This window comes from Artibeus jamaicensis, unplaced genomic scaffold (genome assembly GCF_021234435.1).
Source record: "Artibeus jamaicensis isolate MK-2021 breed Jamaican fruit bat unplaced genomic scaffold, CSHL_Jam_final contig_388, whole genome shotgun sequence".
Classification (NCBI taxonomy): Eukaryota; Metazoa; Chordata; class Mammalia; order Chiroptera; family Phyllostomidae; genus Artibeus; species Artibeus jamaicensis.
This window is the reverse complement of record NW_026521813.1, coordinates 1,857,834-1,871,962: the sequence shown is the minus strand read 5'-3', so window position 1 is coordinate 1,871,962 and position 14,129 is coordinate 1,857,834. Positions and strand designations below refer to the sequence as shown.

General features: G+C 39.8%; 1 protein-coding gene across 1 annotated transcript in view; it reads left to right on the top strand.

Moving 5' to 3' along the window:
• Positions 1 to 3,190: 3,190 nt before the first annotated feature.
• ADGRB3 (adhesion G protein-coupled receptor B3) overlaps positions 3,191 to 14,129 on the top strand; it is a 736,029-nt gene continuing 725,090 nt past the window's right edge. Inside the window, exons 1-2 of the mRNA XM_037139787.2 lie at positions 3,191 to 3,888; positions 6,559 to 7,330. Coding sequence (XP_036995682.2) covers positions 6,574 to 7,330 — 757 coding nt within the window. The 5' untranslated portion in view covers positions 3,191 to 3,888; positions 6,559 to 6,573. The remainder of the gene's footprint in view (positions 3,889 to 6,558; positions 7,331 to 14,129) is intronic.

Here is a 14,129-nt window from a genome sequence, read left to right as displayed (position 1 = left end):
TAGGCAAAAACTACACACTTTGGCAAAGAAGGCAGTAAAAAAAGTAATATTTTAGATTTAACATATACGTGTTGGTGGTGTGTTATAAGTTGAATTCTCTGCTCCAAATCTTGTCAAAATTCAAATGTTGAATCTCTAACTGCCAGTATCTCAAAATGTGAATGTCTTTACAGATACATGTCTTTGAAGAGGTTTTCAAGTTAAAACAATGTCACCAATTCCATATGACTGATGTCTAAGAAAAAATTAGAACACATAGGAAGACCCTGGAGGTATGGAGGTGTGGAGGAACCACCACTCAGGGAGACCTGATTTCTCAATAGCCCTTTTGAAATCTAGCCAGGAAATGTAAATAAAATTAGTTTATACATTTCCATAAAGTATACATTTATACTTTACTTTGTTGAATATAAATATAAAAACAATGCAGAACCCTGCTTCCAAGCAAATATATGTGGTGTAACAACTGAAATACATGTGCATGTATCAAATATTTGTATGTACTTACATGCATGTGTATATAATTTGTATATATGTAAAATGTGTGCATATGTTTGTGTACATATAGATGCATAAAGACACATACACATGGGCTTGTGAGGAGGCCAATGAAGGTTGATAACCATAATTTTAAAAGGTGATTTTGAAATGTATTGAAGCATAAAAACAGACCAAGCTCAATAGGAAGGAAAGGACACAGTGAGCCTAGAGTGTGTAAATTGCTGCTCTTTTTTTGCTGTTGGGTCAGTATGTCAGCAGTGCTTTCGAATGGAACATAGTGCAGACATGAATCAGGGTGGCTGGCTCTTCATTGGTTCACCTTTGGATTGTGCTGTTACCAGGGTCCAGACACCAGATTCTCCATATATGGTTCTTATTGTGATTCTCGATACTGACCCCTAAGGAAGTAGGACTAGCCTGGGGTTACTGGAGACTGTCCTGCACGGCATATTTATCATACACAAATCAGCTGCTATAAATATACCTCAGCAGGATCATCAGCAGGCCGGCTCAGCCGGCAATTTATGAAGGTTATGGGAAACAGTGTGAAGGGTGAAGCGCTTTATTAAGGGTGGCTTTCTCTCTCACCCAGCCCTGCATGCTACTTGAATGTAAATGGTCCTTGGAGTGAGTGTCCCTTTCCACTGAGGATTAAGGCTTTTTAAATTGTCCCTTTAGGCTGTTATTCTTATGTCACTGTGTCATGACTTTAAGGTTTTCTAAGAAACATCAAAATCACAGTATTCAAAGATAATGTGCTGCAAAATCACTAGATGCAAAATAAAAGTATATCCAAGCCTCACATTGGTTCCTCTCCTTTTTGTGTACAAACCATGCAAAATATTCCTTTTTCCATTTTTTTACATTGGTTATTAATCTCTATATTTGCTCTGGGAAAAAAATAACAGAACTGACTAAAATGTCTTGACAGTGTCATAATTACAATCTCTATGGGAGTTGAAGTAAATGAAATGTTTCTCTTTTGTATTGCCTAATGATGTTTGCTTTTAACGAAAATGTGTTTGCTTAAGACGCAACGTTTTGGATTATTCCTGGACATAAGCCTTATTTTCCTTTCACACTCCCTTAAATGAATAAACAATATTTGGATGAACTAAAAATGACACAAAACCGAAATGCCACTCAGCTCTCTCAGCAGGGAATTTTCCTCAGACATTGTTAGTTAAAGCCCTGGGGGGGGGGGGTGATTAGCTGTTTCCCTGTAAGGGTATTATTTGGAACTTGTCCTGGTAGAGAAAGCCATGAAGAGTGTCACCCCATTAATGTGTATTAAGAAGTAAAGAACCAATTTTGATATTTCAAGACCACTCCAATGGCCTTCCTGTTTCACTATAATCATAGTTTAAAATGATGTTCTTGGCTATCCAACCTCCCCAAGAGAGTACCAAGAAGAAGAAAAAAAGGCAGAGAAAGGAGAGAAGAGGACGGAAAACTGTTTTATTCAACTTCACCTGCCACTCACAGCACTCATCCTTAGGAAGACTCCAACGCTTTATATGAATTGCTCATTATGGTCTCCTCCCACCACATCACCCGCACCATTTAGTACTTGTTTTGCAAACCACCAACTGCGTTTACAAGTAGAGACATAATCAGTAGACGAATGACCTTTTTCAGCATGTCTCTCAGGCTAGTTTATCAAATACTTGTCAGCCAACTAACTGTCCAGGAGGCAAAAAATAAATAAATAAAGGTGGGGAGGGATGAAATTTATCTTTTTTTTTTTTTCTCCTGCTAAATTGAGAATCTGGTAGCTTCTCCCTACACGCCCCACCCGCCTTCCCTGGTTTCTTCCCACCTCGTCCACAAACCTGTTACTAAGGAAACTTGAAAAAGAATCAGATACATTAAGAAAACCAAAGTTTAGACCCCCCACAACCACAAGCCCATTACCATGCAGAAAGCAATGCAAGATGCCCAACCTCAGTCGCCGCACCTCGGTCCTGACAAAGCCTGTATCTAGCCAGAACAAATAAGATGTTAATTGCAGTCTTGCTGAGAAAAACTAGTATCTTTCCGCCCGGAGACGCGCAGCGCGGTTCGAGAGCAGCGACGAGCCCCCTCGGCTGTGGACGATCCATTCGTCTGAACCCCGGTGCTGAAACCCCAGCTCTTGGCTAGCTACTGGCCCGCGCTAAAAGAAAAAGAAAGACGTTCAAGTCCACTATTTACTTCCCATCACTCGGAGTCGCCTCTCCGCCCTCCGCACCCCCCGGGCCTCGCCTCCCAGGGAGTTTCTCTTACAGTTGGCCGCCGCCAACCCCAGCGGTGGGAACTGAGGATGTAAAAACCTCCCAGAGGCAGCAAATACCGCTTTCGGGACGTGCTTGGTTTTGAGTAGCCGTGACGTGCAGGCACACCCCGGCCCTGGCGGGAGTTCCGCGGAGCCTCCCTCCCGCCCGCACCCCTCCTTTCCCACCGCGCCGCTCCGCTCGCTCCCCCTCTCTCACATCCGCCCGCGCGCTCGGGAGGCACTACTCCGGGAAGACGCCGCTGTAACGCCGCGCGCTCCAACGCTCGTGCCCGCTGCCGGACCCACCGCCCGGAGCCGGCACCGGGTGCGCGCGCTCGCGAGCACGCGGGAGGCCGGCGCGCACGCGTGCCCCGGGGACGCGCACTTTCCTCCTTGGCGCGCGCCCCGAGGAGAGCGAGAGCCGCGCGCCGGCGCGACTACTGAGACAGAGCTTTACTATCTCGCTCCCTCTCGCGCCTTCGTCCTCGCTGGGCGTTCAAACATCTTTCCGACATCACCAGCCAAGGATTTTTGCCCCCCTCTCCTTAGTCGCCGTGCGTCCACCAGTACCTGCGGGGCGCGGGGGGAGGAGGAGGAGGAGGGAGGAAAGCGGAAAGAGGAAAAAGCAAAAGCTTGAGCCTTCCATCCGACCACGAATACTCCTGTAATAAACCCACCGCCCCAACAAATCTGCCTTAGCAGCCGCTGCCGCCGCCGGTCACTTCGCATCTCAGCGCTTTCTTTGCTTCTTGGCTTATCGGTTTGTTGAGGATGTAGATTTGGTAAAAACAAATTCTCGCCCTTAAGCCACTTGCATTTTTTAAAATTGTTTGTTCCCTTAGAGTCTGTCCCCAACCCCCGGCCCTCAATTGGATACAGCGTCAGGCTCTGGGGTCCTGGCAGCTTTTTTCTCCCACCGGTCCCCTTATTGACACCCACCCCCCCCCACCCTTTTGCTTCTCATTTGTATGAATTTAAAAAAATAATAATAAATCCTGATTTTCGAAGCCGAGCCGGGGAAAATGGGCAACGGTGATTGGGACCGAAGGGGAGTCTCTCCGTCACTGTTGCTGGGACGCGTGCCTGTGCTGGTGTCTTAGAGCAAGAGCCTCCCTGAGCTTTCGGAGTGGAAGGTAAGGAAGGGGGTCCCGGGGTCACCTTCCCTCTGCCAGGGGTCGCCACCGAGGAGCTTTAGGCTAGGTGTTTGCGGAGGGAGGACAAGCAAAGGAAAAGCTGTTGCTGGCAGATGGAGGGGCTGTGAGCAAACCCGACTGACTGCATTTACTTAAACGCTGCAGTTGAAAAGTTAGGGAAGTCTGGTTTTCAAGAGATGAGCTAGGTTGGAAGGAATAAGCAGGGAGACCTAGAAAATCTGACGATTGTGTGTGATTGGGGTAATTTTATGGGGAGAAATTTTAGGTTAAAAAGGAAGTTAACGGGAAGCAGTGGGTCTTCTACTGGGGAAAAAATCAGTGGAGTGATGGCGCCGTCTAGGTTCGACTAAACTAAAGTGTCACCCAGAAAAATCAGTTTTGAGAATAGCTAAACTAAACGCCGGTTTGCTTCTCAGCAGGAGATAAATAAATAAATAAATACATCAATAAGTAAATTAAACATCCTTAAGACCTCGATGGGTAGCCCTTAGACACCCTCCACTCCATTCTTTCATTTTAAAAGAGGGAAATACAATTGTTTGAACTGGCCCTGCGCAGTCGTGGGTTGGGGGTGGCGGCAGAGTACAATGATTTATTTTGATTATTTAGAATAAAACAAGACTTTGCAACCAAGAATTAATAGTGAAAATAAAGAGCATTGTAAGGAGGGGAGTCTCTTGAGCAGGCTTGAGAGTGAAATCGAAGCTATTTCCTCACTCTTTCTAATCCTTGATGAGCACAGCAATGCAGACATGGACTGTCAAATCAGTGGAAGCAAAAGTACTGGATTCCAATAGGACATAAAAATACGACCTCTTTTTCAGTTACTGAGTATAAAATGAAGCCCCCTTTCTTGGATGGAATTCCTAATTTAGACACTTATTGTCACATTGGCTCTCAACGCCTACACTCTATCCTGAAGAACACTGCGCAGACCTGCATTGCCTGCAAAGTGCTACAGCAAAAAAAGAGGAAATTATTTCCAGAATTTCCTACAACTTTCCCTACTTTTTTAACCTTTAAATGCTCACTAGCTTTATTTTCTCAAGAAGAAAATACATTATTCATTGAGCTGTGCGCTTGAAACAGAGAACCCTGTTTTAATAGTCCCAGCAGTTCGGGTGTTATTTTAAACTGCTGCTATATAGAGATTTAGAGTTGGGTCTTTTTGCCTGTATCAAGACATAGAATTTGAATTACAATCTGGAAAATGCAGATTTATTCTCAGGGACTTTGGTCACTGATTGTGTGCATGAGTTGGTGTGGGTGTTATGCAATGGGAAGGAAGAGGGTTTTTTTTTTTCCGGTTTAGAGAGGACCCAGGCAAAGACATGAAAACTCTTAACTATCTATATATCTGTATGTCTGTCTGTTTACAGAATAGTGGAAGAGACTGCAGCGTAAAGACTTTAAAAATTAACTTGGTATCACTTTTCTCAGCTCAAAGGCTAAATAAAAAAAAAAAAGCAGTGTCATTTATTCCAAGAAATAACTTCTTAAAGGTGAAAGCTGAAAAAATTCAAGTTATTTTAGGATAACAACTCACAGAGGTAACTAGAACCAAGGATTGCTTTATTATGCAAGACCAAGTTTAGAAAAATAAAGAAAAGAAGAGGAGGGTTGGAGCTGTTATTGTAAAGGGAACAATTCTATAATTGAAATCTGCTAGGAGAGAAAATTCTATGTATTTTATCTACCACATGTAAATCTTAAATTACAGTAGATAACTCTAGATAAAATGGCCCTAATTTAAAAAACAATTAAGACTGAAGCGAGCTCAATTATTGTTGTTCTGGGATATTTATCACTGACATCACCTTTTGATACAAGTACTAATACAATGGTCCACTTCACGTATCCCAGGAGGGCATGTAACATTGAAATGACTGCCTTAAATTCTGGTTTTCAGTGGTGATGTCGAACAACAAGTCTTATCTGAGGATGTACCCACCTTTGCCCTGTCTAGGATGATGATGTTTTTAAAATTCTGTTAATTGACATGAATGCTGGTGTTTTTGCACAGGAGTTTCTCATCAGTCCCCACCATGGCCCCTGCAAAGACATTTAGCAGGGGCATTTAGGAAACTATGTTTCATCTGCAACAAATGATCATTTGTGCTTTTGAAATTGTAGTTTTCATTTAACATAATTACTTTCATAATTAAGAAGAAAAAATGTGATGACAGCTGTTCCCAGATTATCAGATTAGATTTTGTATGATGATGTTTACTGCAGGCAAAAGGCTGAAGGAGAGAAAGGGTTTTATAGGTTGCTTAAAAATATTTCAAAAATTAACATTTAGGCTAAGGTATATAAAAACACATGTTTTTCTTTTCTTTCAGTAGAATTAAAATGCACTTGCAGTAAATCCTGGTAGATAAATTAGGGCATTCCTATTAATCTATTCAATATTTTTAAATTAAATGTACAGAATTTGGTCATTGTGAATGGCCACTTGAGGGCGCTGTTCACACAGCAACAGATAATTTCCTGGCGTTATAAAATAAAAATTACCTGCCCTTCTTTTTAAAAAAGGATTTTTTAAAAACTGAAATCTTGAAAACAGCTGGCTGTAATATTGGAGGAGTTTCTTTTTTTCAGTGCACGGAGACTCCTACTTGCATTTTATTTTCATTGCCATTTTTACAGGCCAAATGACATAGGATGAAGGCTGTTCGTAACCTGCTGATTTATATATTTTCCACCTATCTCCTGGTTATGTTTGGATTTAATGCTGCCCAAGACTTCTGGTGTTCAACTTTGGTGAAGGGAGTCATTTACGGATCGTACTCTGTAAGTGAAATGTTTCCCAAAAACTTTACAAACTGCACTTGGACACTGGAAAATCCAGATCCAACCAAATATAGCATTTACCTGAAATTTTCCAAAAAGGACCTTAGCTGCTCTAACTTTTCCCTCCTGGCTTATCAGTTTGATCATTTTTCTCATGAGAAAATAAAGGATCTTTTGAGAAAGAATCATTCTATAATGCAACTCTGCAATTCCAAGAATGCTTTTGTTTTTCTACAATATGATAAAAATTTTATTCAGATTCGTCGGGTATTTCCAACCGACTTCCCAGGATTACAGAAAAAAGGGGAAGAAGACCAGAAATCCTTTTTTGAGTTTTTGGTATTGAACAAGGTGAGCCCAAGCCAGTTTGGTTGCCATGTGTTATGCACTTGGTTGGAGAGCTGCTTAAAATCAGAAAACGGGAGGACAGAAGCATGTGGGATCATGTATACAAAGTGCACCTGCCCTCAGCATTTGGGAGAGTGGGGGATTGACGACCAGTCGCTGGTTTTGTTAAATAACGTGGTGTTACCCCTGAATGAGCAGACCGAGGGCTGCCTGACCCAGGAGCTGCAAACTACCCAGGTCTGCAATCTCACCAGGGAGGCCAAGCGACCGCCTAAAGAAGGTAAGTGTCCAGCAAAAAGGGGAAGATGGGGGGGGAAGGGAGGGGGCAGCTGGGGAAGGAGTTAAAATGTGCTGCTTCAACTCGTGGGCCTCAGTGTTGCACCTTTAACTCAACCATCTTTGGATTAATTTGCTCTGTGATCTTCACTGATAAAGGTCTCTTAAGCTAGTTTCAGGATTCAAAATTTAAGAGACAGGAGGTGAGGATGTGATAGTTCTCAGCTACATGCCCCAGAAGTGTGGGTGGAATATTCAGGAGAAAAGATGAAAAAATGTGGAGCCAGTTTGCTCTGGAGATTGGTGAGGATTAGGCTGCAGCCCTTGGGAAACACACACACACACATACACACACACACACACATGACACCTGTAAAATAGATTTGTAGCCATCTCTTTCATGCTCCAGTCCCCTTCACTACCTCTCTCCTTTTCTCTATCCCACCATCTCACTCCGGGTTTGGGCAGCAGGACTAAAAGGTGACCCAAAGTCAATAGCCAGCCTGTTTGGACCAAATGACTTCCTGGTATATGTTACAAGGGTGCCCCCCACCCCATAGGTTCGTGGTGTTCAGATGCTTTGTATAATAAAGCCCTCCTGCTTGTTTTTTTCTTGGGTCAAGAGAACCCCACTGGTAGCACCAACTCTGGGATCCCCAGCTTGTGAAACCACGAGCGGGTAGGGGAGGAGGGCAGTATTAAAACACAAGCTGATTCTCTAAGACCTGTAATCCCTCAGGCATGATGTTTTGCTACTCTTGGTCCCCTGTTGATATACACGAGGAGAGGGAGCTGTCTGAGATGAGCTGGGTGGAAGAAACAGTGCAACGGAAATGCGGAGGAAGAAGAAAGTACAGGAGTGATTTATAGCTTTCACCCAATCCCCAGTGGGGGAGCCACCAGAGGATTTAAGATTGTGTGTTATGTTTAATAATGCAAGAAAGCTGACATATTTTGAGGAAATTAGTTTCCTGTTTGGATGGTTAATGGATGTGTCCCATTCGTTTGGGGTCACGGCTGATAAAGATTCGTTCTTGCTCCCAAACCCTGCAAACGGAGTGTGTGTTGATTTTTTATGCAGGAAATGTTTTCTGATCTCCACAAAGATCCCTGTCTGTGGAAAGGGACAGCCAAGCTCCAGTCCCTCTTTCCTTACCCTCCCCCAACAGAAGTTGTCTTTGTGGCCAATATAAAATTGACACGTTGTTGGAGAATTTTATTGAAGGGTAGCCAAGGCTTTGTAAGGAGGGAGGGAAAGAGAGAAGGGCTTAACTAGCTAAATGCGTTTTCTCTGCTGAAAGCAATTTGGGGGATGGGAAATTATGGGAGAGTAACGGTACAAGGGGAAAAGATGTGTTAGAAAATAAATGCAGACTAATGGCAACCGGAGAGGGGTGAGAAACCTCTAAGATTTCTACAGGTCAGCGTTTCGGTAACATCTGTGATGGAAGAAAACAAAGTGGTTTTAAATTACAGGAGTTCTTTTCTCCAGTAAAAATCCCAGAGAAGCACTTGCAACTGCAGGGATGGTATTTAACACCATTTAAAACTAATTAGTGTCCCCTGGAATAAAAAGCTACAGTACACACAGAAAATGTGACGTTACAGGCTGGCTAATAAGATCACTAACACCAGAAACTAGTTTTTGTTTGGTTTATTATTGTTTTATAAAATTTAGGAGATCTTCAATGAGTACAGTTCGACCATCAAATCTATGGTAGTGGAATTTGAATCCAGTCTCGTAGCCCTTTTTTTCATGAATGGCAGCAGAAACCAAGTTGTCCTATGCAGGTTAAACATGGTGTTTAGGGACTTTGCTGGTCATGGTCGTGAGGTGTGTGGGTTGAGAGAGTGCTGGAACTTACAGAAATTGGATTCAGCAGCCATTTGTTTTGTGGCTGACTATGAATGAGTGATTGTAGACATTAGATGTGAAAATCATGTGGGAGAATGTGTGTATCTTTTGGCTAATTAGCTGGCAAAATGAGAAAGGAGTCAACAAGTACATGACTTTATTAAAATTGTTAGCATGTTACTAGAATTGACTAGGAAAAGTTCATCCAATGGGGGAAGAACATATGCTGACATTGCACAGCCTAGATTGTAAATTTGTGCTTTTTAATTGTAATACTGAGTCAGAAGGGTAAGGATAAGTAACTTCCGATGACATAATTGTAGCTGCTGCACTTGTAAGTAATCCTTATGAAATACAGACAGCATTCCTTCTTACCTCATTCAGAGAAGGCCCTTTTGGCTATGCTGCATTGTATAAAAGAAATGTGAAGATATTCATATTCTCAATTAGTCAAATTTATACCAAGTATATTACCAATCATAAATATTGGAGATAAATGATATATAAACTCTTATGAAAGAATTATTTAATACCACTTTAAATAGACTACTACATCATGATATTTACATGGCTTGAGGTTAATAATTACATATAGTTGTGCTACTCATATCTAATATTATTCCAACATTTCTTTACATTTTATGGTAACATGTAAACCCAGCTTGTAAAATGAGGCTTTAAAAAGTCCATTTATATTTTATATTACTTTGTGATTCCTATTTTCTGTAGAAAAATAGTTAAAGGGTTTTGTATGATATCAAGGGGATAAACACAAGATTATTCTCTACAATTTATGACTCCCATTTTATTCACTGGGTTAAGTACTGACTCCAAAGGAATTGAGTAGCAGTATTTCCCACATTATAGAAGTGGTATAAATTGGAAAAGCGGGTCTTCCAACTCAGCAGACCCAAACCAAGATAGTTTTATGTAGTGCAAAGGCCTACCAAGTGCTGAGTGTCTGTTGGAATTACAAAATCATATTTCGTTTGCATTTGAGAAAACTGTAGGCTCCCAGGAATGGGATGTTTTGGGACAGCATTTCTACTAAACTATTACTTAATAATACATTCATGTACTGAAGAATTTCATAGCCAGAAAACAACAAGAAGAAAACTATCACTGTTTATAGTGACAAAACAGCAATTACAAATGTTATCTGGACTGTGTTGTACATGTAAGTCACTGGAGTCATGCTTCATTAAAGTGTTCAATTTTAGTACACTTAAATGTCTTCTTATTTAAGATCACATTGATATATTTGAGAGGAGCATGTGATTATAGAAATTTAGTTGTCATTCCTCAATTTTTTGTGTGAAATTTTGAAAACCAAGTATATCAGCAAAATGAAGCTTTTAAAAAATAATGATGTCTTATTTCAGACAGTTAAGAAACTATATATAAATGTATTATATATGCACATACTATATGTACATTGTATATATGATATATATACACATTTTGTGTATAATATATACATATTATATATACTATAATATATATACTATGTATGTACTATGTATATATATATAATATGTGTAACTTTTTTTAAGGAAACTCAATGCTGTTTTTCTGGTTTTCAGATATAAGCTTGTGGATAGACTGGCATTTATGCACAAGGTCTTTGCTATGTTTCCGAGGATTCTTTTACCAAAGAGGTTTCTGGACCATATAGGCTAACATAGAAAAGATGATATAAGATCTAATGTCTTACTACTTCCCTTAAAATAAATAATTACAACAGTTTTGGCAGAAAAGTTCTACACCAGGATTTTTAAATCACATAATAAGCCTTAATGGAACCTTTGTTTCCTACTTATATCAATGGTGCTAATTATGTGAACAGAAATTGGGATCCCTGTATAGATTCCAGGAAATCTGAGCACACACACACACACTCATTTGTTTTTCCACTCTGCTTCTGCTAATCCTTGATATTCCACCTCCCAAGGGAAGACTCACTCTCTACCTGGGTAAAATCCAGCCTGTATGTGTGTATATGTTTATAGTACTGGGTGCATGTTTGTCATCTTGAGCAATTTGTATCCCTGTCAGTTTCCGTGTTCCCATTTCTTTCTACCTCTGCTCTTTTTGCCTCATTACTGTTGCAGCCACTTCTCTACCTTCCTCTTTACCTTCATTTGATCTTCCTTCCTTTCCTATCGTTGCCATGATCCCACACTCCTTATCAAAATGCGGAACATGATATGATCCTGTGGTTCCTTGAAGAAGCAGAGCCTGAAGTCTGCCCTGCCCCGTAGCTGGATCCCACAGCCTTCGGCACATACTGCAGTGTCGTTGTGGCATTTACCATATTGCAGTCTACCTTTCACTCATGTTTCTATCTCCTCCTACTAACTTGAGAGTTCTTCAAGAACGAAGACTGGGTCTTCAAATTGCCTAGAGCATCCTCAACAGAGCTTTAGTAAATATTGGGTGAAATTTGTATTAAATAAACGAAACAGAGATCTTAGTAGGAGAAATAACAATAAATTGATTACACTAAAAAGAATAAAAAGGCATCATTTTGGGAAAGCAGCCACCTTTTATTTTCTTTATTTTAGGGGAAGATAACTACCATTTATCTCATTTCCAATACCTTTAGTGTATTATTTATATAAGCTCCTCATTTATTATTTATTTTTTATTTAATAAAACTTTTAAAAGACTGGGAAAATGGAAGTATTAAGTAATAATCTTAATATATGTTTATTTTAAGAGATTAACAATAAATATAGTTTTTTACACATGCTTATCTACACAGAACATGTTGGGAAGGTTTGCCCATTTCTCTCTGTTTAACTGTCTTTATTTCTGTCGACATTTCTTTCTTCTGGTTCTGGCGTCGCTTCCCCAGTAATATGACATTTCTTAAATACTGTCTTCCACAGTTTGAAGTCAAACATATAAAACGCTTTCCAAGGAAGAGGAAAAGAGTGTTTGCATGTGATGGTCAGTGCTTCTGCTGGGGACTCGTGGTCAACGTCTGTAAATATAGTTCTACAGGAGGTTACTACAATTGTAGGCCTGGTCACGCAGTGTCACAATTTTTACTTTTGCCATTTCAGAATTTTGTCAATGTAGGAAGCAGCTCATATGTATCATTTAATGAAGTAAAACTCCATTACATGGCCACATGTTTTGTAGACACTACACTAAAATAGTAACACAAAAATCGGTGTGTTGAGTGAATGTGCGCTAGGATGCACTCCTGTGCCAAGCTGTATGTTTCAGTGGGTTTTTATGATAGCTACAGATGAACGTACTGCCGGTTTCTTCCAAAAAAGAGATTTTTAAGTAAAGGGAATTTTACTTTATTTGAATCTAGCTTCGTGCATTTCTTTATTTACTTCCTTTACTAATAGAAGTAATTTTATTGTTCATCGAATATTTTTATAAAATATGGTATTCTTTAGAATAAATCTGTTGCATATTACCTATAATAGTTATCTGGCCCTTGGATCTGTAATCAAAGTCCATTGATAAATAAACTTTTCATTTTCAAAATGTCCTGTGTTGGATTTTAAGATAACAAACCCAGAGAAAGCTGGGTTTGAATCTTCTCTTCCATTTTTAATTGTGTTATTCTGTACTACTACTTTTCCTTACTAACACTAGATTAGTGATGCTTATTTCTCAGGGTACAGGAGAACAGGAAGTGATGTCAAGTATTTAAAAAATACAATTGGTGGCTTGGAATATCTTAGTTCCCATCAGCCCTATATATTACCTGTGAATATATTTTGCCAATTCAATTAAATAATAAAAATCAGAGAGGTGTTCAGTTTTCCACTTCATTGAAATGTAAGGTCTGTCTTGGTGTAAGATATACGTGCTTCCCTAAAGTGACTCAGTCACCATATAGTGTTTTTACAGGTGTCCGGACTTGGCTGAGCTTGACTCATCATCAACCTGTTGTAGTAGAATGTTGTGTTAAATGAGACTGCACATGTAAAACCCTTAGTCCAAGTTATATTAGGCCCTTGATTCAGTTTTTGAAACCTCTTTTTTGTCTTCTAGCCATAAATGATAGAGAATTAATAATAAGTAATATAGTAGATTGTCATTTAATTATTTGAACTTGTTTAGGAAAATTTAGGGCATTTAATAAAGGACCATTAAGCTTTTGAATGTCTGTCTTGTACTAGATAAAGAAAACATAGCATCTCAGTACATTTGTGTTGACGGAGGCATGACTAATACATCAAATAGATCAAGCCAGTGGTGTGTGAGTCATCCTAGGCCTGGGAAGTTGTCCTTTGGATATCATTGCCGAGAGTTTGCAGAGCCATTTAAATTAGTTTCCGAGTATTTTATGCTTTGCTGAATTATGCAAAACTAAGTCATGTTTTGCTATCTGTTTTGAAAAGGAATTATCTTGAAATGCCAGTCTATATTAAAGCATTTGAAAAAAACATAGGACTTTTTAGGATTTTTTTCATGTGTGATTAGTTATTAGAGACTAGCTAGTAAATTCCCCCAAAGCCTTACATATTCAGATAATGAAAACAAAAAAACCTTGTTAGTACTCATTTGAAGACTCTGATGTTTTCTTAAAACAAAATTTACAAAAGGCCATCTACAAGACTTCAGAAAATGCCAAGTGCTGTATGTTCAGTTATCTTTAAATGGTTGGTTAGATATTTTGATCATTTGCAAAGAATGACCTAAGTACATATCTGCTAAACTAACATATGTCTTCTAGTTTGCACAGAAGGTGCAGCAAGTAACAAATATGTAGTAAATGCATTAACATGGAGCTGTTTCTCTAACGTTTACTTGAGTGAACAGGCGTCTTGTTTAAAATCTGATGTGTTTGCTGATGCACATTTCCCCCCAAACCAACCCCCTATCACATGTTCTTTATGCTTGGGACATGCTGTAAAACATGAAGGTGAAATGGTTACTCTTTGGTTTCTACCATTTTAAAGGCAATAATTTACCTGCC